Genomic DNA, 24,737 nt, shown 5'->3' with positions numbered 1-24,737 from the left:
CTCTTCTCTATCCAGTTAATGTACCTCTACTCTATATTCTCTCTCTCTCTCTCCAGTATGTTTTACATCTCATCTCTTTCCTCTCTATCTCCGTAAGGTTACCTTCATCTCTATTCTCTCTCTCTCCAGTTAAGACCTCTCCTTCTCTATTTTCTCGTCTCTCCAGTTCATGTTGCCTCTCCTCTCTCTCTTCTCTCTCTCTCCAGTTAATGTTACCTCTCCTCTCTCTACTCTCTCTTCCTCCAGTTAATGTTACCTCTCCTCTCTCTTCTCTCTCTCTCTCTCTCTCTTCTCTCTCCAGTTAATGTTACCTCTCCTCTCTCTTCTCTCTCTCTCCTCTCTCTCTCTTCTCTCTCCAGTTAATGTTACCTCTCCTCTCTCTTCTCTCTCCAGTTAATGTTACCTCTCCTCTCTCTTCTCTCTCTCTCTCCAGTTAATGTTACCTCTCCTCTCTCTTCTCTCTCTCTCCAGTTAATGTTACCTCTCCTCTCTTACTGACAGCTACCCAGCATGAGCCCCCTCTCTTTCCATTTACTGTAACCAGCATTCCTACCAACTGAGCACTGACCTACACCGGACATCCATGGACGTTGAAAAGTAGTTGATTTGATTTCAGCATCCTCAGACGTTGTTTTTTGGTCCGATCCGGAACGGCCTTGATTTGGCCCAAACGTGGACGTGAACCAATCATAGACGTCTATTTCACAAGTTTGGTCATCACAGTACAGTCGAGTATAGTACTGTAGAGCACACTAGAGTTTAGTACAGAATAATGAACTCTACTGAACTGTATTGACCTCTACTTTACTGTGATGTGCTGTTCAAACAATGTGAAACAAAGATGTCTATGATTGGTTGAGATTTGGTCCGAAACAACCAAATTTGGGCTTGTTTGTGGGCGGAGCTCTTTACAATAATAGTCATATATGCAAAGGATTATGTTGCATATTTCTACCTTTATGTACCTGTTTAGGACACATCACCATGAAGAGAATGACATTCATATCCATAATTATGCATTTCTGTGTAGTACAGATCAGAGATCCATGATTGAATTGGTTACTGTAGTTCAGTAACCAAAATAGATTATTTAAAAGTCATAGCTGACATCCCATTCTTTCTGCAGACATCTTTGAATCTAAAAGGGATTCTTCGGGATTTTGGAAATTAAGCCCTTTATCTACTTCTCCAGAGTCAGCTGAATTCATGGACGCCATTTTTATGTCTTTGCATCCAGTATGAAGGAAGTTAGCATTAGCTCGCAAAACTACCTCTAACTAGTGTTACCATAGACTTCCAGTCATTGCGCTATCTACTAGCAGCTACCATAGACTTCCAGTCATTGCGCTATCTACTAGCAGCTACCATAGACTTCTAGCCATTGCGCTAACGCTACTTAGCAACTTTATTCAAACTGCATGCAGACACATGGTATACATAAATTAATCTCTGGGGAAGTAGATAAAGAACTTCATTGCCTAAATCCTGAAGTATCCCTTTAATTCGGAACAAATACTGTTTTTGAAAAACGTGGTCGCATATATGGTTTTTTAAACTTTGAAATCAATGTTTTTTGTTTGGCTCAGCATAATTCCATTATTGTGGAATTGCCCCATGACAAAGAGGCAGTTTCAAAGTCACTAGTTGGAGTCCTCACAAGCCCCTGCTTTACAACCCATGCTAGTATTTCACTGTGGAATTAGATGTTCCTCAGACAATAAGATGCTTCAGAGAGCTTTCTCTCATGTTTATGTCCTAGATGGCCTCAGCGGCTAGTAAGTAATCTGCAGTTACCAATTTTTTGGGATACTCAAATATCTGCCCTAGTTTAGGCTTGAGTTTGACATTCAATATTTGCTCTTCACTCCCACCCCTCTCAAACCCTCTCTCTCCCTCCCTCTCTTCTGTCTGTAAACCTACACTCAGCACAAATAGACAGTGGGTGTTGGCTGGGGTTAACCTCTCCCTGTCTGAAGTTTTCATAGGTAGCACTACAGAGAGACCAGCAGAGCAGAATAACATAGTCTACATTTTCAGCTGTACTCTGTGCTTCAGTCCATATGTATAGCTTTGTACTGTTTCTTATGAATAAAGTGTATTCTGAACAACATATGATTGCTGTACACACACCCCCCCCCCCCCCCCACCTCAGCAAGGCAGAGGTTACACACTCACCACACACTCTCTCCGGAGCTTAGAGGCTATGAGTGAGTGTGACTCAGTTAGGTCTCCACATGCATACTACTGGACCCCCAGGGGCTTGGCACAGTTACAGAGGGACACAAGGAGGAATCCGCTGGTTTAGAATGGGAACTGAAGAGATTTCTCATGTGTTTTTTTTCTTCTCTCAAACTCAATGGCACAGCAATGCAAATCAGAGTATCCCTGGCACTTCTGAGGAAGTGAGTGCAAGACAGCAAAGGAAATGCTGTGTGATCAGTTAAGAACTCACAATGTCTTTTCTCCAACTCAATCATCAAGTTTTCTGATGACACCACAGTGCTAGGCCTGAATACCAACAGCGATGAGACAGCCTACAGGGAAGAGGTGAAGGCTCTGGTGGAGTGGTGCCAGGAAAATAACCTCTTTCCTCAACATCAACCAAACCAAGGAGCTGATCGTGGACTTCAGGAGACAGCAGAGAGAGCACGCCCCCATCCACATCGACAGTGGTGAGGTTGAAAAGCTTCAAGTTCCTCAGTGTGCACATCACTGACAACCTGAAATGGTCCTTTCACACAGACAGTGGTGACACATCACTGACAACCTGAAATGGTCCTTTCACACAGACAGTGTGGTGACACATCACTGACAACCTGAAATGGTCCTTTCACACAGACAGTGTGGTGACACATCACTGACAACCTGAAATGGTCCTTTCACACAGACAGTGTGGTGACACATCACTGACAACCTGAAATGGTCCTTTCACACAGACAGTGTGGTGACACATCACTGACAACCTGAAATGGTCCTTTCACACAGACAGTGTGGTGACACATCACTGACAACCTGAAATGGTCCTTTCACACAGACAGTGGTGACACATCACTGACAACCTGAAATGGTCCTTTCACACAGACAGTGGTGACACATCACTGACAACCTGAAATGGTCCTTTCACACAGACAGTGTGGTGAAGAAAGCGCAACAGCTCCTCTTCAACCTCAGGAGGATGAAGAAATTGGGCTTGGTCCCTAAGAACCTCACAAACGTCTACAGATGTACCATTGAGAGCATCCTGTCGGGCTGTACCACCGCCTGGTACGGGAATTGCACGTACCAGGCGGTGTCAAGAACTGCAACGCTGCTGGGTGTTTCCCGCTCAACAGTTTCCCGTGTGTATCAAGAATGGTCCACCACCCAAAGAACATGCTGCCAACTTGACACAACTGTGAGAAGCATTGGCGTCAACATGGGCCAGCATCACTGTGGAGCGCTTTCGACACCTTGCAGAGTCCATGCACTGACAAATTTAGGCTGTTCTGAGGGCAAATAGTGGTGCAACTCAATATTAGGAAGGTGTTCTTAATGTTTTGTACAGTCAGTGTACATATTTATATTCTGGTCTCTGACATTGCTCGTTCTGATATTTCTTCATTTGTGTGTATTGTTAGGTATTACTGCACTGTTGAAGCTAGAAAAATAAGCATTTCGCTGCACCTGTGATAACATTTGCAAAATATGTGTGCGGCCAATAAAATTATATTTGAATGTTAGTGCCATCGGTAAGAAAGCTTTTCTATCCGTGTTAAATAGGATAGTACTGGAAAAATGTTGGGAAAAGATTTGAGTCAATAAAATATGTTCCCATGTTCTTTGACCTGACTGCCCTGGAGTTTCTAGTGGTTGAAAGAGGCCTGTGAAGGAAACGATGAAGCAGTCTCCAGGGATTCAGGATTCTCATCCACATTGGTTGGGAAAAGGCATTGTCATGAGTTCTCCAACTGGTTCCACTCACGGAGAAATGTACTGATGACAGCAGAGGGAATAGTGCTCCCAGGGCAGTTACGTTATGGAATCTGAAGGCATTTCAATAAACAGAGTAGAATAGGTGGACAAACACACTTAGATGAGTTTGTTTAGTGAAGTATTGCAACAAATTTCGCAACCAATGACCTTAAGCACTACATTTTAAGGATTTGATACTATTAGGTTAAATGGAATGGAGAAGAGTACCTTAAATAGTTTCTTAACCTTTTTATACCATGGGTCTACAAATATCTATAGCTCCCAGATGTATAATCAAAATGTGTTGTCTGGTCTATTTGTTTGATCTAAGAAAAGTCAGACTATTCCCCAGACCAGATTTAACTGCCCTCCATCCGCACTACTTGGTGCTCAGAATGCGTAAATGATGAGAACGAGAGAAAGGGGATTAGAAAGCAATGGGTAGCTGGATTTGGTGTGAGTGATTGGGGAAGTCGGGTGTTTCTAGTGTGAATTAGAATTCCCGATCCAAATGCAGAAGTTGTATGCTCAGCACATACCTTCCACATTAGTCAGTCTAGCCTGCCAGAGAGGACAGAGCAGAGTAAACTGTGGGGCTGGGAGAAGGGCCCTAGTCCACACACTACACAGTGAGGGAAGAAGACATTGAGAGAAGTTGAATGAAGTGCTCTACACAGTCTACGCAAACAGAGCCGACGTAGGTCCGTTTGCATTGTGTTCCAAAAATTCAGCCGCACAAATGTATGTTGAACTGCGTAGAGAACGACACAGATGGACCTCCGCCAGCTCCATTTGTGTAGACTGGGCAGAGAGGACGGAGAGAGAGTGTAATATTGGCAAGATGAGAGTTGAGGAAAGGGCGTAGATGGACTGGCGGAAGGAGAAACAGAGTAGAGGCATTGAATGAGAGACTGAGAGGAGAGTGACTGGAGAGAAAAAAAGTCACTGGATGACCCTCACAGTGTGGAAAGACAGGCCATCCAATCCCAGGAAAGCAGAGTGTTCTAGCACGTGGTCCAGCTGTGACTCTGTAGGAAGGCCGCCTCTCCAGTCTGAACCAGTCAAGTCACACCTAGGGCTGTTGGGGTGACAGTGTTACTGTGAAATTCTAGATGACTGTCGAGTCACAGTAATCTCCTCTTATGCATTCTTGTACCTTTTATTGACCTTTTTATTCCAGTATTTGCACTGTCTCTATGCACACTCACAGGGCCCTACACACTCACACACACACACACACTCACTCCATCTGCTCACTCACACATAATAATGCACATACATTTATACTGACTCTACATACCTGCACACCCACTCACATACAAGCTGCTGCTACTCTGTTTATCTTCTATCCTGCTGCCTAGTCCCTTTACCCCTATACATATCTACCTCCATCACTCCAGTATCACTGCACATGTACAGTAAATATGGTAGTGCGAGCTTTGTTTTGCAACTTTCTCAAATCATCAATAGCCTGTAGTCGCATCATGCAGCCCATGTAAGTTTTCATTTCTAATGCATTCTAAGGTTTGTATCATTAACAACTAAAATTGCCCAATAACTCAAAATCAAATGATCACTTTTACGTTTAACATAGCCACTTCATATGCGCGCGCTCTCTTGTTCCGGAATGGGAAATTATTCAGCTAAATTCCAATATATTCTTCTTACTATAAAATCATGTAAAATAATGTCACCGGGACTGATAAGCATATCTAGTCAGCTAAATGAACAAGCCTACAGCCTATATCATGGAGCATAGCCAGATTACATACAGTATCTAGTCAGCTAAATGAACAAGCCTACAGCCTATATCATGGAGCATAGCCAGATTACATACAGTATCTAGTCAGCTAAATGAACAAGCCTACAGCCTATATCATGGAGCATAGCCAGATTACATACAGTATCTAGTCAGCTAAATGAACAAGCCTACAGCCTATATCATGGAGCATAGCCAGATTACATACAGTATCTAGTCAGCTAAATGAACAAGCCTACAGCCTATATCATGGAGCATAGCCAGATTACATACAGTATCTAGTCAGCTAAATGAACAAGCCTACAGCCTATATCATGGAGCATAGCCAGATTACATACAGTATCTTGTCAGCTAAATGAACAAGCCTACAGCCTATATCATGGAGCATAGCCAGATTACATACAGTATCTTGTCAGCTAAATGAACAAGCCTACAGCCTATATCATGGAGCATAGCCAGACTACATACAGTATCTAGTCAGCTAAATGAACAAGCCTACAGCCTATATCATGGAGCATAGCCAGATTACATACAGTATCTAGTCAGCTAAATGAACAAGCCTACAGCCTATATCATGGAGCATAGCCAGATTACATACAGTATCTAGTCAGCTAAATGAACAAGCCTACAGCCTATATCATGGAGCATAGCCAGATTACATACAGTATCTAGTCAGCTAAATGAACAAGCCTACAGCCTATATCATGCAGCATAGCCAGATTACATACAGTATCTAGTCAGCTAAATGAACAAGCCTACAGCCTATATCATGGAGCATAGCCAGATTACATACAGTATCTAGTCAGCTAAATGAACAAGCCTACAGCCTATATCATGGAGCATAGCCAGATTACATACAGTATCTAGTCAGCTAAATGAACAAGTCTACAGCCTATATCATGGAGCATAGCCAGATTACATACAGTATCTAGTCAGCTAAATGAACAAGTCTACAGCCTATATCATGGAGCATAGCCAGATTACATACAGTATCTAGTCAGCTAAATGAACAAGCCTACAGCCAATATCATGGAGCATAGCCAGATTACATACAGTATCTAGTCAGCTAAATGAACAAGCCTACAGCCTATATCATGGAGCATAGCCAGATTACATACAGTATCTAGTCAGCTAAATGAACAAGCCTACAGCCTATATCATGGAGCATAGCCAGATTACATACAGTATCTAGTCAGCTAAATGAACAAGTCTACAGCCTATATCATGGAGCATAGCCAGATTACATACAGTATCTAGTCAGCTAAATGAACAAGCCTACAGCCTATATCATGGAGCATAGCCAGATTACATACAGTATCTTGTCAGCTAAATGAACAAGCCTACAGCCTATATCATGGAGCATAGCCAGATTACATACAGTATCTAGTCAGCTAAATGAACAAGTCTACAGCCTATATCATGGAGCATAGCCAGATTACATACAGTATCTAGTCAGCTAAATGAACAAGTCTACAGCCTATATCATGGAGCATAGCCAGATTACATACAGTATCTAGTCAGCTAAATGAACAAGCCTACAGCCTATATCATGGAGCATAGCCAGATTACATACAGTATCTAGTCAGCTAAATGAACAAGTCTACAGCCTATATCATGGAGCATAGCCAGATTACATACAGTATCTAGTCAGCTAAATGAACAAGCCTACAGCCTATATCATGGAGCATAGCCAGATTACATACAGTATCTAGTCAGCTAAATGAACAAGCCTACAGCCTATATCATGGAGCATAGCCAGATTACATACAGTATCTAGTCAGCTAAATGAACAAGCCTACAGCCTATATCATGGAGCATAGCCAGATTACATACAGTATCTAGTCAGCTAAATGAACAAGCCTACAGCCTATATCATGGAGCATAGCCAGATTACATACAGTAGGCCAACTCATATTCTGTTGTTCTGAAATACCTTTCCTTCATATCATCATGTTTCTTTAAACCTGCCTAAAATAAATAATGAATTTATTGTGATGGTGTATATGCAATTGATTTACTATACTTTTTTAAAGGTAGATGTTCCAAAGGTGAGCATCAGAGGCTTGTATGCTGCTTGTGTGAGTAGGGGGCCTGGAGATGCTAAACATGTTAATGTTAAATAACGGTAATGACATGACCGCCACAGCCCTAGTCACACCACAGCATGTGAATATCACATCAGATGAATCAGCTATGCTTTAAAAAATCACACAAAGTAAAATCCCAGGCTGTATGTTTTTGTAATTTCGTCCAACTGTGTCTATAAAGCAGTCCAGGTGCCACAGAGTAAAAGGCAGGGAGAGGCCCGGTCTATAGTGCAGTGTCAGTGAAGTTTGAGGCGGAGAATGATTCTTTAATGAAATCAGTGGTCTAGATGAGTTGTGCAGTCAGCAGAGTTACTCAGGTGTTTGAGTTCAGGCTCTGACCACTCCGTTACTGCACTCATTTCAGGGAATAAATGTAAATTCCAATGCAAGAATCGAAATGAGCCATGTACAGCCAGGTTCAACTTTATTGGCACCCTTGATAAAGATGAGCAAAAAAGACAGTATGAAATAAATATTTTATGCTCAACATTTTTTGGAAATGTATATTTTATACTAATACAATTGCTCCAAAAAGAGGCGTAAAAATGATTGGCACCACTGTTTTCAATACTCCCGGCACCCTCTCCTTGCCAGGATAACGGCACTGAGCCTTTCTCTCAAGTGTTTTATGAGTTGGAGAACACATTGGGAGAGATCTTAGACCATTCCTCCATACAGAATCCTTCCAGATCCTTGATATCCTTCACCTGCACTTATGGACTGCCCTCTTCAATATAAACCACAGGTTTTCAATGGGATTCAAGTTCAGAGACTGAGATGGCTATTGCAAAATTATGATTTTGTGTTCAATTAACTATTTCTTTGTGGATTTTGATGTGTGCTTGTATTGTCTTGCTGGAAGATCCACGTTTCGGCTTCCTGGCAGAAGCAACCAGATTTTTGGCTAAAATGTCCTTGTACTTGGTAGATGCCGTTGACCTTAACAAGGGCCCCAGAACCAGTGGCAGCAAAACAGCCGCATAGCATCAAAGATTCACCACCATTTTTACAGAAGGTATGAGGTTATTTTCTGCATATGCATCCTTCTTTCAACGCCAAACCCACCACTGGGGTTTGTCATCTGACCATAGTACTGGTTCCAATCCAAGTGCCATTGGCGTTTAGCAAACTTTTACATTTGTTGGTGGCTCTCAATAAAGTCATGGCAACCCTTCCAAAGAGCCTATTGGCATGGAGGTAACGTCTAATTGTAGATTTGGAGACTTGGCGACCCAAAGATGCGACCAAGTTCTGTAATTCTCCAACTTTGTCCCTTTTGATATTTCTTTGCGTCCTGAACCATCTTCCTCACTGCATGGGGACAAGATATGCGTCCTATCAGGCAAGTTTACCACTGATCTTAATTATTGCCCTAATAGTGATAAATGGTATATCTTTTTTTGTTGCTATTTTCTTTGTACTCATTGGCTGATTTTATGAAGGTCAACAACCATTTGTCACTTCATTTGTGAGCTCTTTGCCTTTTCCCATGGTAATGGATGACAACAGGATTTTACATGCGTGTTATGTCATTACCAGTAAAACAGGAAGCCATGAAAGGCCACAATAGTTAATTAGTTGAAATTAACTTAAAATCTGCATTAAAATTGAAATGTTTTATTTTGTTTGATTTTATTTCTGAGAATCTTTAGATGTGCCAATAATTTCAATTCCACATGTGTTATTTCATAGTTCTGATGTCTACACTATTATTCTACAATGTAGAAAATACAAAAAATGAAGGAAAACCCTGGTATGAGTAGGTGTGTCCAAACCTTTGGCTGGTACTGTGTATATATACCATCCAATAGCTCAGTATTTTAATTATTTGTTTTATACAGTCTTTTTTGCTCATCATTATCAAGGGTGTCTGACTGTATTTTCAATTATGTCTCTTTGGTTCTTTTGCTGGAAATTCAATTCACTTCATGAATTGAGATGGCATTGACCTTATCCCTGCCCTCCACTGTGTAGACAGAGAGAGGATGTGACAAATTGCAGTGACTCTCAGCTTCCATTGAGATCATGACCCAAATCATCCCATGTAATTGCAGATCAGCTGTCTAAAATAAGCCGGGCTCCATTCAGACCTCTATATTTACAGAGCAGGAGAGTATAGGAGGACACTGGGATTGAAGGAAGGACAGAGGATGAATGAGCTCGAGAGACTCTGAATAAGAGAGTGAGGGCACAAAGGAGGATAGAAATTAGTGGCGTTGATGTAATACAATGAATCTCTTCTACCCAGCTCAGAGGGGCCAGGTAGCTTAGGACCCTCTATGAAAAAGTGTAGATCTTATGTATATCCTGTAACTTTGAGCAGGTGCTGGATAGCTTTAACTGAAACTTTTTTCCCATGTGTTTGTGTCAGAACCAATTGTCTTCAAGAGTCATTTTCCTCCCCTCTCACTCGTATTTCTGTGCCCCAAGACCCCGTTTAGGAGAAGCATAGAGTAGATGAAGGTGACATTGTAAATGATTGTGAAAATTGAAACTAGAAGAGAAAAGGGGAACATTAGCTTCTCAAAATGTGACTGAAAGCTGTTCAAATGGGGTTCCTTAATCTGAGGCAGGTAATGTGAACTCCTGCTTCTTGTGACTTCAGAAGGCCTCATTATGGGCTCAAATAGGAGATATTTCACTGGCATTCCAAGCAGGGCCTCATTTCCCTCCAACTGTATAGTCAGGTGTTTCATGGGGCGAATACATTCCCTTTCAAACCTGCTTTCCTCTATTACTCTACCTTTTCTTGTAACAACTTTCATTTGGACCGTTAAAGACCAAGTTCCCTATTTTCCTTCTGTAAAAATGAGGTTCTGCAGTACTGTCAATTTGGGCTGTGGCATTTTGTTGTGGTATCCTGGAGAACTATTTTGCCTGTCTATTTTTGCCGGGTCAGTGTGGCTGTGTTTGTTTGTCTGTCTGTGTGTGTGAATGTGTTTTGGGGTGGGTGAAGAGGCTTGGAAATCTCTTCCAGATATTCTATGTAGACCTCATGAGGTTTGTTAGACACCTCTACTGTAGGACACTAGAGACAATTTATTTTTATTTTTGGTATTTGTTTATTTATTAATTTATTTGTAATATTTTTTTGTACTTATTTTTATTTTTTTGCTGACATTGTTTAAAAAACAATATTTTCATATTAACTTTTAGATGTATGTCTCATCAGTCAAAGTGATGTCTGCAGTATAAATGCAGTATTATGAGTACAGAAATAAAGATGTATACAGCTTAACAAGCCTGGAGGGGGTCATTTCAGGCTAGGTGTACTGCCTACCCCATGCCCTACACTAATACACTAATAGAAAAAGCGTCCTTCACTCTTCTAACTTCTTTATAGCCAGAAGTGCTAGATCCAAACTTGAGATGTGCAACTTTCAAGCATTGATGCAATGTAAGATTTCTGCACAAATATTTTAGTTATTTTTGCTCATCTCAGATTCGACACTGATTCTCTCCACTCCTGCACTGTCTTGTTACTTATGTTGTAGTGATATTTTTCTCGGTTTTCTGTTTTCAGTTTATAGGAACTAATATTCAGAAGTGTGATTATTCGGTCACTTTTCTTTCATAATTTGAACCTTATTTTTCCCACTTAGCCACTACTAATGCTCCTGACAGACCCTTCTGAACAATGGTGTTAAAAGCATTGCAATTGCTGCAGGGTGTTTGTTATACAGCATCAAGCACAAACTGGCTATTTAAAATGGCCTTTCACCATGCTGTATTAAAGAAAATAAAAATGTCCTAGATTTTATCCAGAGGTGCAGACCAGCGCTCAGACTCACAACACTAATACTGTAAGCATTCTATGTTCACTCATATGGGCAATGCAAACCGGATACAGGTTTCAATAAGCCTTGAGTTTCTCAGCATTTCCATTCTGTTTTCAAACGGCTGCAAGGTGTGAACATTCCTGCCAATAGGATTTTGCATTGAATGGCTGTGTGTGTGGAGACAGATTTCATGTCATACTGTCTAAAACATTTCCAGCTGTACAGTAACGACAGCCATGCACACAGTAGCCCTCAAGCACAAGTTTATTTTCATTAGAAATGTATGGCCACTTATAGTCCCGGTAAATATTGTTTTTCTGAATACATTACAGAGGATTTGACAGCTGGCGCTAATCCCAAGCAAGTTACATTATGAAAGATCAAGAGTCTGGAACTTCGCTTTGAGAAAATACTGTATGTTGTATAAAAACTTTCAAAGTGATGTATGATTAACTCAGAAGTGAAGTGGTGATAGAGTGAATGTCCTTCAGAGATCATCAGCCTGTCCTGATTTAAGTTACACACAGTTCTTTCTGTGATTCACTTCCTGCCATGTGTGGATTTGGAGGAAAAGGAAGCCGTTCCTTGACATTCTTGGTGTGATTCTGACTGACGTTGTTTGTGCTAGCTGGAGGCAGGGTGTAAGACAAATGAATTGACAATCAAATGGTGGATGGCCACATTGTCTTGTGGCACCACCAGAAAGGATGGAGGTGCTGAGGGCCTGGGGCCACTAAGGCTTTTATTCTAGGGTTCTATTCCCTCACAAAGCCTTCTACCACTGTGTAAACACTACCCCAACAGGCCTGTGCTGAGAAAAACATGGAGCGGCAGGCAGGTGAGCTACAGCTGCTGGTGATGACAAACACAGAGCAGAGTACAGAGGGATAATGGTTGGTGCCGGTTGGTTCCCATATGAAATATCTGACGGTTAAGTGCCATCTGTTTGGTGGCGACGCTGTCTGATCTCTGTTGATATAATGGTGGGTGCTTGCATTCATATTAAATGTAATAAATATATTCTCTTGAACTAATATTAGAAGGCTAGCAATACAATGGACCATATCTGTCAATGTAGCTTGTGTGAATCTTAGCTGCTATTTCCAGTTTAGGTTTTTCTCTCCAATGTTTGTCTCATTGTGCCTTTTGTCGTGTCTGAAACCTAGCAGCAAGGTTAGACTGTATGACACAGTACACTGATCTGTCTTTATCCTATAGGGTCGTTCCACCTCAAAAAGCACAAGAAAGAGGATTTCGACACCCACCATCTCAGATTGTTCTGAAATTGTTTCTGTTGTTGTAAGCAGATAAGTTTAGCATTCCTGCAACATTGTTTTATATAATTTGATCTCTGAGAAATTAAGCTAATTAATTACACCCAAATTGGCCATTTTAATTGATGGGATTCATATAATATTCAATAAATATAGTACCTAACATCTGATTTGGACCAAACTTTTTTTTCGAACAATGAGTTAGACATGAGGAATCCAAAGAAATGGTCTAAAGCCCCTCACGGACCCCCCACCCCCCCACACCTCACACGCCAATCCCACCCCAACAAAGAGTATATCTTATCAGATCTCTATGTCTGACAAGTAGTTTGGAGCTGCGACTTGCGGAGTGTTGTTTCTTTATCCAATGTAATGTATTCTCAGTGAATTTTGTGATCTTTTTTCCCGTTCAGAGAGATTAGTCATTGAAATTGTTAGGTTTATGTCCCATCCTACATTGTTCTTGGTGCCGAAGACGTGGATGTCAATTATGGCAGCCCCCCCCCGCACCTCTCTGATTCAGAGGGGTTGGGTTAAATGCGGAAGACACATTTCAGTTGAATGCATTCAGTTGTACAACTGACTAGGTATCCCCCTTTCCCAATGTAGATGGTGCTGTTTCAGCGGATTTTGTATTTTTGTATATCTATTTTTAGAATAGAGGATGAAATGAGATGTGTTGACTCTGTCCATGTGATACGAGTTAGATCTGATATCCTTTTCTTCAAGCTTAGGCTATTCCTTAACCATGTATATGTCATCACCATCTAGTTTACAGTAAACAAACAAGGATGATGTTATCTGGCCTTGTGTTTTCTTCATGATATTTACTATAAATACTAGTTTGTCCAGAACAGTCATTGAGCCGGCCGCGACCGGTAGATCCATGGGGCGGCGCACAATTGGCCCAGCGTCGTCCGGGTTAGGGGAGGGTTTGGACGGCAGGGATGTTCTTGTCCCATTGCGTACTAGCGACTCCTGTGGCGGGCCGGGCGCAATGAACACTGACTCAGTCGCCAGGTGCACAGTGTTTCCTCCGACACATTGGTGGGGCTGGCTTCCGGGTTAAGCGAGCATTGTGTCAAGAAACAGCACTGCTTGGCTGGGTTGTGTTTCTGAGGACGCACGGCTCTTGACCGTCGCCTCTCCTGAGTCCGTACCGGAGTTGCAGCGATGGGACAGGACTGTAATTACCAATTGGATACCACAAAAATTGGGGAGAAAAATGGGTATTAAAAAAAGTCCATAGTAAAGTAATAGTGCTAACTGGCTAGCTAGCCACGAAAAATTGGCAGTCAGCTACCCACGACAAATTTACATCTACCTTGCATAACGTTAGTTTTAGGTCATTTTTGTCTGTTTAACTAGCTGGCTAGCTAGATTATTACAGTTCACATATATCAAGTTGATAATTAGGAAGTAAAACGCTTGCTTTGTTTATTTTTTGTTTAATCTATTGTTAACATTGTCCTGGCTGGAAGAAGGTTCAGTGAAGGGGGAGATGCAGCATTAGGTAGTATAGTAGGGGGAGCGACTGCTTCTTAAATGTAATGTTTTATGCGTTCTCCACACTCTCGCCCTTACAAGAACGTCCTCTGAGAATGCACTCGGAGAGTGTGGAGCACGATAGTATGCATATTGAGAAACACCCAGTGTTTAAAAGCACTGTCTGTGTGTGTTACCCTGGTTAGGGTAACCTTGCCAACAGACAAAGCTGTGAATGGATCAGTGGTTCACCAGTCAGGGCCTTGATTAACTCCGCAACAGTAACAAGGTGTGATGTGTAATGAGAAAAATAACATGGGTGGAGAGAACGTTTCTTTAGGACCATCAGGTGACATCCTGACAACTGATACACGGAAATGTTTATGGCAACTATGTTTGGTGGGATGTTGATGGAATATTCTAACCCTCAGAAAACTGGACACGTGAAATTTATTGCAACGTCCCATGAAACGTGTCTGTGATATTAATATTGGATATTCTGAGAACATGGTAACCACGTTCTGGATTGGTTTGACATTAAGGGAATGTCAACTCTAACCCCAAAACATGCTAAATAGGTTTTCATTGAATGTTCCTGGAAAACTGGACACTCAAACATTAGGGATAATATTACAAACACTTTCTCTCTCCCTAGAATTGTTAGCTGGGAAGAGCTCCTTGCAGTTGTACCAATAAGGTCTTTTTCCACATATGTTTTAATTTGTAGATGCAGCTCAGACTAGAAGAACATTAGTCATTAGGTTGAGTTTATCAACAGGAACTGCAGCAACGAACGCGTAATGCCTTCCTCGTGGTGTGTTTGGGGCTTTGCATCACACATTAGACAGGTTGAGCGTGTGTGTGTGGATTCAAAGATGTTTTCTCAATGTTTCAAGTACATTTTCCATCCACTCTATAGCCTGGAGCGGCTATATTTGGGCTTGTTTGTGCACACCACCACATCAGTCAGTCTTCTAAGGAAGTGCACTGGGGAGGTGTGTGTGTGTGTGTGCGTGTACATCTCAGTCCATGTGTTTGTTTTTGCAATCCCTTACTCTAAAGATTTTACTACAACATTTCACAACCTACTTCAATGTGTGGTGTGCACTGCTTCGGTTTTCTGGGCCATGAATGTGACATATTTTCAGGATAGTGTTATTCCACTAAACGAGGTCTTCAGGAAAGGAGGAGAAATAAAACTTCTCAGAGCACCTTGAAGAAACATTTAACCTCCCAGATTGAATAGTGATGTAATGTCTGGGTTTCTGGAAATTAAAATATATGTTATTTAACTGATGGATGCTCTTGTAAATCTTTATATACGTTAGCTTGAATCAACAGCATTATCATTAATCGCTCCTGATGTACTTTATCACCCTTTATTATAGGAAAAGTCAATGCTGGTAGTTGAAGTGAAATAATGAAAGAGAAAATAAAATTCACATCCTGCTAGTTCAGGTGCTGGACAAAAAAACGAATGAAGAATGAAATGATGTCAGCAGTTGGATCATATCCATACAATTGTTGCAGACATAATTTTTCCAGTTGGAGTGAATTAACAAGTTGCCTGCCTGCTCTCTCTTCTCATAGCGGCACTGCCTTTCCTCATTATGACCGTCGTTTTCCGGCCCTACCAGAGGGGCGTGTACTGTGACGATGAGGACATCAAGTACCCCCTCAAACCTGACACTATCACCCACGGCCTGCTGGCTGCGGTCACCATCTCCTGCACCGTCGTCATCGTGAGTCCCGCCCTATACTTTCCTCTCTGACACCTAGGTGAGATAAAGAACATCTGACTACATTGATTCCCAGATCAGTGTCACAAACAGCTGTTTCTCTATGTAGCCAGTGGACCAAACCAGATATTAGCTGTCATACTGGAAGGTTAGATGTAATTCAAGCTCCTCTCTCTTTCTCTTCCCATAGCTAGCATCAGGAGAGGCCTACCTGGTCTACAGTAAGAGGATTCACTCTAACTCTGAGTTCAACGGGTACGTGGCGGCGCTCTACAAGGTGCTAGGTACCTTCCTGTTCGGGGCAGCTGTCAGCCAATCACTGACGGACCTGGCTAAGTTTACCATTGGACGCCCGCGGCCCAACTTCATGGCCGTCTGCAACCCCAAGGTCTGCAAAGGCTACATGCTGGATATCAACTGCACCGGCAACTCTCATGACGTCACTGAGTCCAGGTAGTTACTGAGGTAGAGGGTGTCAGGGGAATATTGTTGACCGGTGCATTGCTCTATGCCAGTGGTTAATGCTGAACTGGAACCAATGCTTGCACAAACTGCTGCTCACCAGGACAAGGGTTGGTGACCACAGCTTAATGCTCTGATAGAAACACACTGAATAGATCCACTGTCGTCTCCAAACAGTCATGACAGGTTGACATGACCATTTTTAAGAACATCAATTCTTTCCATTTTTCCAGGTTGTCCTTCTACTCGGGCCACTCCTCCTTTGGGATGTACTGTATGCTGTTTCTAGCTGTGAGTATACAAGGCTCATGGAACAGATGCCAATATCGACTACAAACACCCTTCAACATTCTCAAATGGAATCAATTTATGTAATGCCTCTCCATTTAAATTAGAAGTAATGGGGTAGATATGAAAAGGCAAAATAGAGCAGGCTTTACCAAGAGTGATTGTGATATATATTTGGACGCAGAGGCTAATGCCCTGCTGGACTGTTATAGACCAGAGATGAAGGCTAGGCCTGTGCTCTTCCTGGTTATCTAGTTCAACTACCCTGGCCCTTGTCATTGGGTTTTTAGTATTTATTACCATCCCCATTAGCTGCTGACAAGGCAGCTGTTACTCTTCCTGGGGTCCAAACAGGAATAAAATAACACATCAAAACAATAGTCTACATCATAAATAAAACAATTACATCACCACAAAACAATAGACTACATCAGTGGTTCCCAAACTTTTTATAGTCCCGTACCCATTCAAACATTCAACCTCCAGCTGCGTACCCCCTCTAGCACCAGGGTCAGCGCACTCTCAAATGTTGTTTTTTTGCCATCATTGTAAGCCTGCCACACACACACACTATACGATTCAGTTATCAAACATGAGAATAAGTGTGAATTCTTGTGAATTTTTGTCACAACCCGGCTCGTGGGAAGTGACAAAGAGCTCTTATACAGTAGGACCAGGGCACAAATAATAATATAATAATGATCAATAATTTCGCTCTTTATTTAACCATCTTACATATGAAACCTTATTTGTTCATCGAAAATTGTGAATAACTCACCACAGGTTAATGAGAAGGGTGTGCTTGAAAGAATGCACATAACTCTGCAATGTATTGGAGAGAGTCTCAGTCTTAAATCATTTTCCACACAGTCTGTGCCGGTATTTAGTTTTCATGCTAGTGAGATCCAAGAATCCGCTCTCACATAGGTACGTGGTTGCAAAGGGCATCAGTGTCTTAACATCGCGTTTTGCCAAAGCAGGATACTCTGAGTGCAGCCCAATCCAGAAATCTGGCAGTGGCTTCTAATTAAATTACATTTTCACAGAACAGCTTGTTGCAATTTCGATGACGCTCTCTTGTTCAGATATCGTTTCGGGAAAGTACCGGTACCTGCTTAATTACGCACCTAACTCACTCAGGTGCTTCGCTATATCACATTTGACATTGTCCGTAAGCTTGAGTTCATTTACACACAAAAAAATCATACAATTATGGAAAGACCTGTGTGTTGTCCTTCTTAATGCAGACAGAGAAGAGCTCCAACTTCTTAATCATAGCCTCAATTTTGTCCCGCACATTGAATATAGTTGCGGAGAGTCCCTGTAATCCTAGATTCAGATCATTCAGGCGAGAAAAAACATCACCCAGATAGGCCAGTCATGTGAGAAACTCGTCATCATGCAAGAGGTCAGACAAGTGAAAATTGTGGTCGGTAAAGAAAACTTTAAGCTCATCTCTCAATTAAAAAAAAACGTGTCAAACTTTGCCCCTTGATAACCAGCGCACTTCTGTATGTTGTAAAAGCGTTACATGGTCGCTGCCCATATCATTGCATAGTGCTGAAAATACATGAGAGTTCAGGGGCCTTGCTTTAACAAAGTTAACCATTTTCACTGTAGTGTCCAAAACGTCTTTCAAGCTGTCAGGTATTCCCTTGGCAGCAAGAGCCTCTCGGTGGATGCTGCAGTGTACCTAAGTGGCGTCGGGAGCAACTGCTTGCACACACGTTACCACTCCACTATGTCTGCCTGTCATGGCTTATGCGCCATCAGTACAGATACCAACACATCTTGACCACCGAAGTCCATTTGATGTCACAAAGCTGTCCAGTACTTTAAAAATATCCTCTCCTGTTGTCCTGGTTTCCAGTGGTTTACAAAAGAGGATGTCTTCCTTAATTGACCCTCATAAACGTAATGGACATATACCAGGATGATGAAGACATTGTCTGTATAGTTTTTGTGGCCTTTTCCCCCAGCATTGTCCCAGCCATATCCGCGGCAGCAGGAAGAATTAAGTCATCCACAATAGTATGAGGCTTGCCTGTCCTAGCCACTCTGTAGCTCACCATATAAGATGCATCTAGCCCCTTCTTATTAAAAAAAAGGCTGCCTAAGTATGGCTTCCAATCAGAGACAACGATAGACAGCTGCCTCTGATTGGAAACCAAAACATATAAATACCAACATAGAATGCCCACCCCCTATCACACCCTGACCTACGTAAACAGAGAAAAAACAGCTCTCTTAGGTCAGAGCGTGACAGTACCCCCCCCCCCCCCCCAAAGGTGCGGACTCCCGGCCGCAAACCTGAACCTATAGGGGAGGGTCCGGGTGGGCATCTGTACTTGGCGGCGGCTCTGGTTCAGGGCGTAGCACCCCCACCGCCCGCTGATCCCCCCGCTTCTGTGTGTCCGGAGGAACCAGACCGTGGATCATCGCCGGAGGCTTTGGAACGCCAACCGCCGCTGAAGACTCTGGGCTGCGGACCCCCACCGGAGACTCTGGGCTGCGGACCCCCGCCGGAGACTCTGGGCTGCGGACCCCCGCCGGAGACTCCGGGCTGCGGACCCCCGCCGGAGACTCCGGGCTGGTGAGCGTCGCCGGGGGCTCCGGGCTGGGGAGCGTTGCCGGAGGCTCCGGGCTGGGGAGCGTCGCCGGAGGCTCCGGGCTGGGGAGCGTCGCCGGAGGCTCCGGGCTGGGGAGCGTCTGGAGGCTTTGTGCCATGGAACATCCCTACAGGCTCCGGGCCATGAATCATCACTGGAGGCTTCGTTCCATGGATCATCTCTACAGGCTTCGGACCATAGATTATCACTGGAGGCTTTTCTCGTGGAGCTGAAACAGGTCTCACCGGACTGGAGAGACGCACTGAGGACCGAGTGTTCAAAGCAGGCACCGGCCGTACTGGGCTATGGAGGCGCACTGGAGGGAGAGTGCGAGGAGCAGGCACAGGACGTACTGGGCTATGGAGGCGCACTGGAGGGAGAGTGCGAGGAGCAGGCACCGGCCGTACTGTGCTAATGGAGGCGCACTGGAGGGAGAGTGTGAGAGGCAGGCACATGCTCACCACAATAAGCACGGGGAGTTTGCTCAAGTCTCACCCCTGGCCCAGCCAAACCACCCGTGTGCCCCCCCCCAAAAAAAATTGGGGGCTGCCTCTCGTTCTTCCCCGGTAGGCTACGATACCTCTCAATTACCTGGCCCCAAGTCCAGTTTCTCCTTTCGGTCCACTCCTTCAGTTATCCATCTCTGCCCGGGAACGCTGCTTGATCCAATCGTGGTGGGTAGTTCTGTAACGTGCGTCATATAAAGGGGACCAAGGCGCAGCGTGTTGAGTGCTCATCTTTACTTTTAATGAAAACACTTAAACAAAGAAAACAAAACAACAGCCAACAGTTCTGTCAGGTTATACTAACAAAACATAAAACTACCCCCCACGAAAACCAAGGGGAAAAAGGCTGCTAAGTATGGCTTCCAATCAGAGACAACGATAGACAGCTGCCTCTGATTGGAAACCATACCCGGCCAAAACATAGAAATAACCAACATAGAATGCCCACCCCCTAGCACACCCTGACCTACCTAAACAGAGAAAAAACAGCTCTCTTAGGTCAGAGCGTGACACTCGGGGATTCGATTCAGCAACCTTTCAGTTACTGGCCCAACACTCTAACCACTAGGCTACTTGCTGCCCATGTTTTATGTTTAAAAAAAAAATGTTTATATGATTTTACTGCTAGCTTGAGTTACCTGATGTGGAAGAGTTCCATGTGGTCATGGCTCTAGTACATTGCTGTACAGTGCAATGCACTGCATTTCCCAGCCTCTATTTTTGGACATAGGGACTGTGAAGAGACCCCTGGTGTCATGTCTTGTGGGACATGTATCAGTGTCTGAGTTGTGTGTTCGCTGTTTGAAGAGACAGTTTGGTGCTTTCAACACATCAATAGCTCTCAAAAAGACAAGTAGTGCTGCAGTCCACTTCTCTTCTACTTTGAGCCAGGAGAGATTGACATTCATGTTCTTGATATTAGCTCTGTGTGTACATTTAAGGGCCAGCCGTGCTACTGTGTTCTGGGCCAACTGTAATTTCCCTATGTCCCTCTTTGCAGCACTTGACCATATAACTGGGCAGAAGTCCAGATGTGATAAAACTAGGGCCTGTAGGATGTGTTTGGTTGATTGTAATGTCAAGAAAGCAGAGCAGCATTTTATCACAGACAGACCTCTTTGTTTACTGTGAAATATCATTGTATCTGGTCAAACACAATTCTTTCCAAAAATGTACTAAGCGTCGGTAGCAGGCTGATTGGTCAGCTGAACCAGAAAGGGGTACTTTAATATTCTTGGGTAGCGGAATGACTTTTGCTTCCCTCCAGGCCTGAGGGCTCACATTTTACTGTAGGCTTAGATTGAAGAGATGACAAATAGGAGTGGCAACACAGTCCACTACCATCCTCAGTCATTTTGCATCCAAGTTGTCAGCACCAGAGGGTTTGTCATCATTGATCGACAGCAATAAATCTAGCCGTTGACAGACAGACAGACAGACAGACAGACAGACAGACAGACAGACAGACAGACAGACAGACAGACTCTAGCAGACGACTCGGTCCTCACTGCCAATCAAAGCAATCAGTAATCTGCTCTGCTTTGTTTCTCACAGACCCTTTGATATTCCCTATTAGGTGTGATTAATATCTCCATCTCCCTACAAGTGTTGAATGCTGAGATTGAGTGTATGTGCGGTAGGGGGGCATGTATGGATGCCAATTTACACACCTACTATGGCAGGAGCCTGGTAGCAGCCCAGAGAAATGAATGTGCCAGTTAGACATTCTGGCAGCAGCTCTCCTCTTCTGTGAAAAGGGGTTTCAGTCCATAGTTGGGCATCAATTAGATCAACATTCAACGTCTTTTCATGGTTTATGCGATTCAAAGCATACCATATTTCAGTTTTTGCTGGAATTTGATTTAGTATGAAGGGGCATTTAACTTTTAAATTATTGCCGGTTATCATATTTATCTGACTAAATCAAATCACAGTTCATTTAATGTGTATTTAACAAAGTAACGACACACTTGACAGAAAGAAATTTAAAAACAATTATTTCCTGTTACATGTTTATCTGACTAGTGACTACATGTAGCCTGCTGATGTTAGCATTTTGTAAAAGCTGGACAATGTGCTTTCATATTAGCCACTTCTACAATGGACTCCCACACACTGTATACATGAAAATAACATTTACTAACAAATGCTGTGTTTCACATATTCATTGAGGCATATTTGATGGACTGAAATATGATGATAGGCTTTATGTTACTGGGGCCAGTTTACAGTCAAATAACATTGCCTTATTTGGTGAGATGGTTTACCACTAATGACCTCAATCAGCAGTAAAAGCAAATAGTCTTCAAACAAAGACAGCTCTACTTATGAGAACTGAAACATCTCCTCCCTCTCTTTCTCTCTAGTTGTATGTCCAGGCGAGGCTGAGGGCAAAGTGGGCCAGACTCCTCCGACCCACAATCCAGTTCTTCCTGGTGGCCTTTGCAGTGTACGTGGGCTACACCCGCGTGTCCGATTACAAGCACCACTGGAGCGACGTTCTGGTGGGCCTCCTCCAAGGCGCTCTCATTGCCATCCTCAACGTGAGTGTTGCCTGCTGGCTTTTTATTGTTCCTAGTTCCCTGTTTTGATTTAACCTCTTTCAGCAGCGCCTTTGGGATGTCTCGGAGACGTGGGGGATTCATATTGGAAAGCGTAGCCGCGATTCGTATTTCAGACTACTGCATGCAATTGGGGACCCTCCCAGACCCAATGTTTTGTGACTTCTCTGGCCTGGTTAGAGAGCTGGAGGGGTTATGCAACGCACTGTGTGTTCCTCTCAGACGTGGAGCAGCTGCATGGTGCCCTCCACCACCAGACATACAGTATATAATCACATTTTCCAGCCCTACCCTTGGTCCTCTCACTTTATCTGACCCACACCATTTCACTCCTCTCCTCCCTACAGGTGCGCCACGTATCAGACTTATTCAAGCAGGGTCCTCCCCACTGCTCCAGCCCAGAGACGGCCGAGGACGAGGAACTGGAGCGCCGCAAACCCAGTCTGCAGATTTCAGATGCAGATCACAACAACCATTACAGCTACCCAGGGCCTGTGTGAGAGGGGCCAGCCCGGTCAACCACTCTCACAACAAGCTCCCACAAACCACTGGACTGACTGAGGGGGCTGCGCACATTACCAGAATCCTCTATGGCCTGGGTGCACCAGCGCATGAGTGGGAGAGGACTTTTATATTGAGACATCATGGTTGATGTTCACTAGTTTTTTTTAGTATATTCGTCTCAGATGTTTTTTTTACACAATAGATTAGGTAAGAGTACCAAACATTCAGATAAGAAAGACCATTCTCAGAAGACAAGATGTCTAGATGAGTCCCATTTTAGTGCACCTTAATCGTATGAGTAATCTGAACTTTCGTGGGAGTTTGGGATTGATATGTTGAATGTTTCACCTATGTGAAATGGACTGCAGAGATTTAGAAATGTTGATTGTGTAAGCTTGATATACCACTAGATCACAAACAATCAATGCAAACGTTTGGCATAAAGATTTTAGAAATTGAAAATGAGAAATTCTGCTTTTAGCTATGCACATTCTGGCATCAATCACTCTATTTTTTTAAATGAAGAAATCAATGTTTTAACAGTAGCATTACTCCTTTTACAAGAATTTAAGGTATTTGGAAAGTGCCTATTCATTTTTATTCTATAGATTACTTTATTCACAAGGTCGGAGATGTCTATTATGCCAGCGCTGTTAAGGTATTGTGCAATCACAATCACCCCTGTTAGCCACTATGAGCCACAAATACTGTATCTGCTAATAATATGGCTTTTTTCTTTTTTCAAGTATGTTATTTTTTTCTGTGGCCCATATCAAACCAGTGCCTTGTTGGACTAGTGCCCTTTAAGATTGACACAAATGGATCAGATTCCAAGTTCACAACACAAACCAGATGCCTTAACATGAGCCTTTAAGAGTTGTAATGATACAGCTTACCATTCGAATCATTTGTGGCAAGCAGGTATATTGCTCTATGCAAAGTTGAAAGATTTTTCCTTTCCTGTGTGGACTGCTGGGGCTAATTTGTGAAGAAATGCTCCTGTACAGTGACTATGTCAGGCCTGGCCCTGCTTGGCACAGGAGGACTGATGACAGATCAGTCAGCTCTGGCAGAGAGAGGCTCACCTGGTAGTGATTGTGAGGCTCAGAGAGCTGACTCAGAGCTGGCCTGTGACTGTGGAATGGCAAGGTACTCAGAGGGGCCTCCTGCGGAGACGCGGGTCCTACGGACTTCAAGAGTTTTAAAGACTTTTCTTTGAATTCCATAAATGATAACCACCTAGAGCAGCTTCAGTGAAGTGTTGTTGTTGTGTAACGTCTCAGCCCAAATTTACCCATGAAGCAATAGTATCACAATGTTATGGGGTTTGAGTTTCCTCCAGGTTTCCATCATAAAAGGCCCTCCGTTAGCCTTGTTCTGGGTGGTGTGTGTGTGTGTTTCATATGTAATAATACTATTCCCATTAGAGGATTGGTGCCTAAGGTCCTGGTTGGCCATTATATGTACAGTTGAAGTCGGAAGTTTACATACACCTTAGCCAAATACATTTAAACTCAGTTTTTCACAATTCCTGACATTTAATCCTAGTAAAAATTCCCTGTCTTAGGTCAGTTAGGATCACCACTTTATTTTAAGAATGTGAAATGTCAGAATAATAGTAGAGAGTGATTTATTTCAGCTTTTATTTCTTTCATCACTTTCCCAGCGGGTCAGAAGTTTACATACACCCAATTAGTATTTGGTAGCATTGCCTTTAAATTGTTTAACTTGGG

The 24,737-nt window shown here is 43.0% G+C and overlaps 1 protein-coding gene across 1 annotated transcript in view; it reads left to right on the top strand.

The window, feature by feature from the left end:
• plpp2b (phospholipid phosphatase 2b) overlaps positions 1-24,507 on the top strand; it is a 40,640-nt gene extending 16,133 nt beyond the window's left edge. The window contains exons 2-6 of the mRNA XM_029751285.1: positions 15,926-16,077; positions 16,265-16,527; positions 16,770-16,827; positions 22,306-22,482; positions 22,848-24,507. Coding sequence (XP_029607145.1) covers positions 15,926-16,077; positions 16,265-16,527; positions 16,770-16,827; positions 22,306-22,482; positions 22,848-23,000 — 803 coding nt within the window. The 3' untranslated portion in view covers positions 23,001-24,507. The remainder of the gene's footprint in view (positions 1-15,925; positions 16,078-16,264; positions 16,528-16,769; positions 16,828-22,305; positions 22,483-22,847) is intronic.
• Positions 24,508-24,737: the final 230 nt, after the last annotated feature.

This window comes from Salmo trutta, chromosome 4, assembly GCF_901001165.1.
Source record: "Salmo trutta chromosome 4, fSalTru1.1, whole genome shotgun sequence".
NCBI classification, from domain to species: Eukaryota; Metazoa; Chordata; class Actinopteri; order Salmoniformes; family Salmonidae; genus Salmo; species Salmo trutta.
This window is presented reverse-complemented; position numbering and strand designations above follow the sequence as displayed.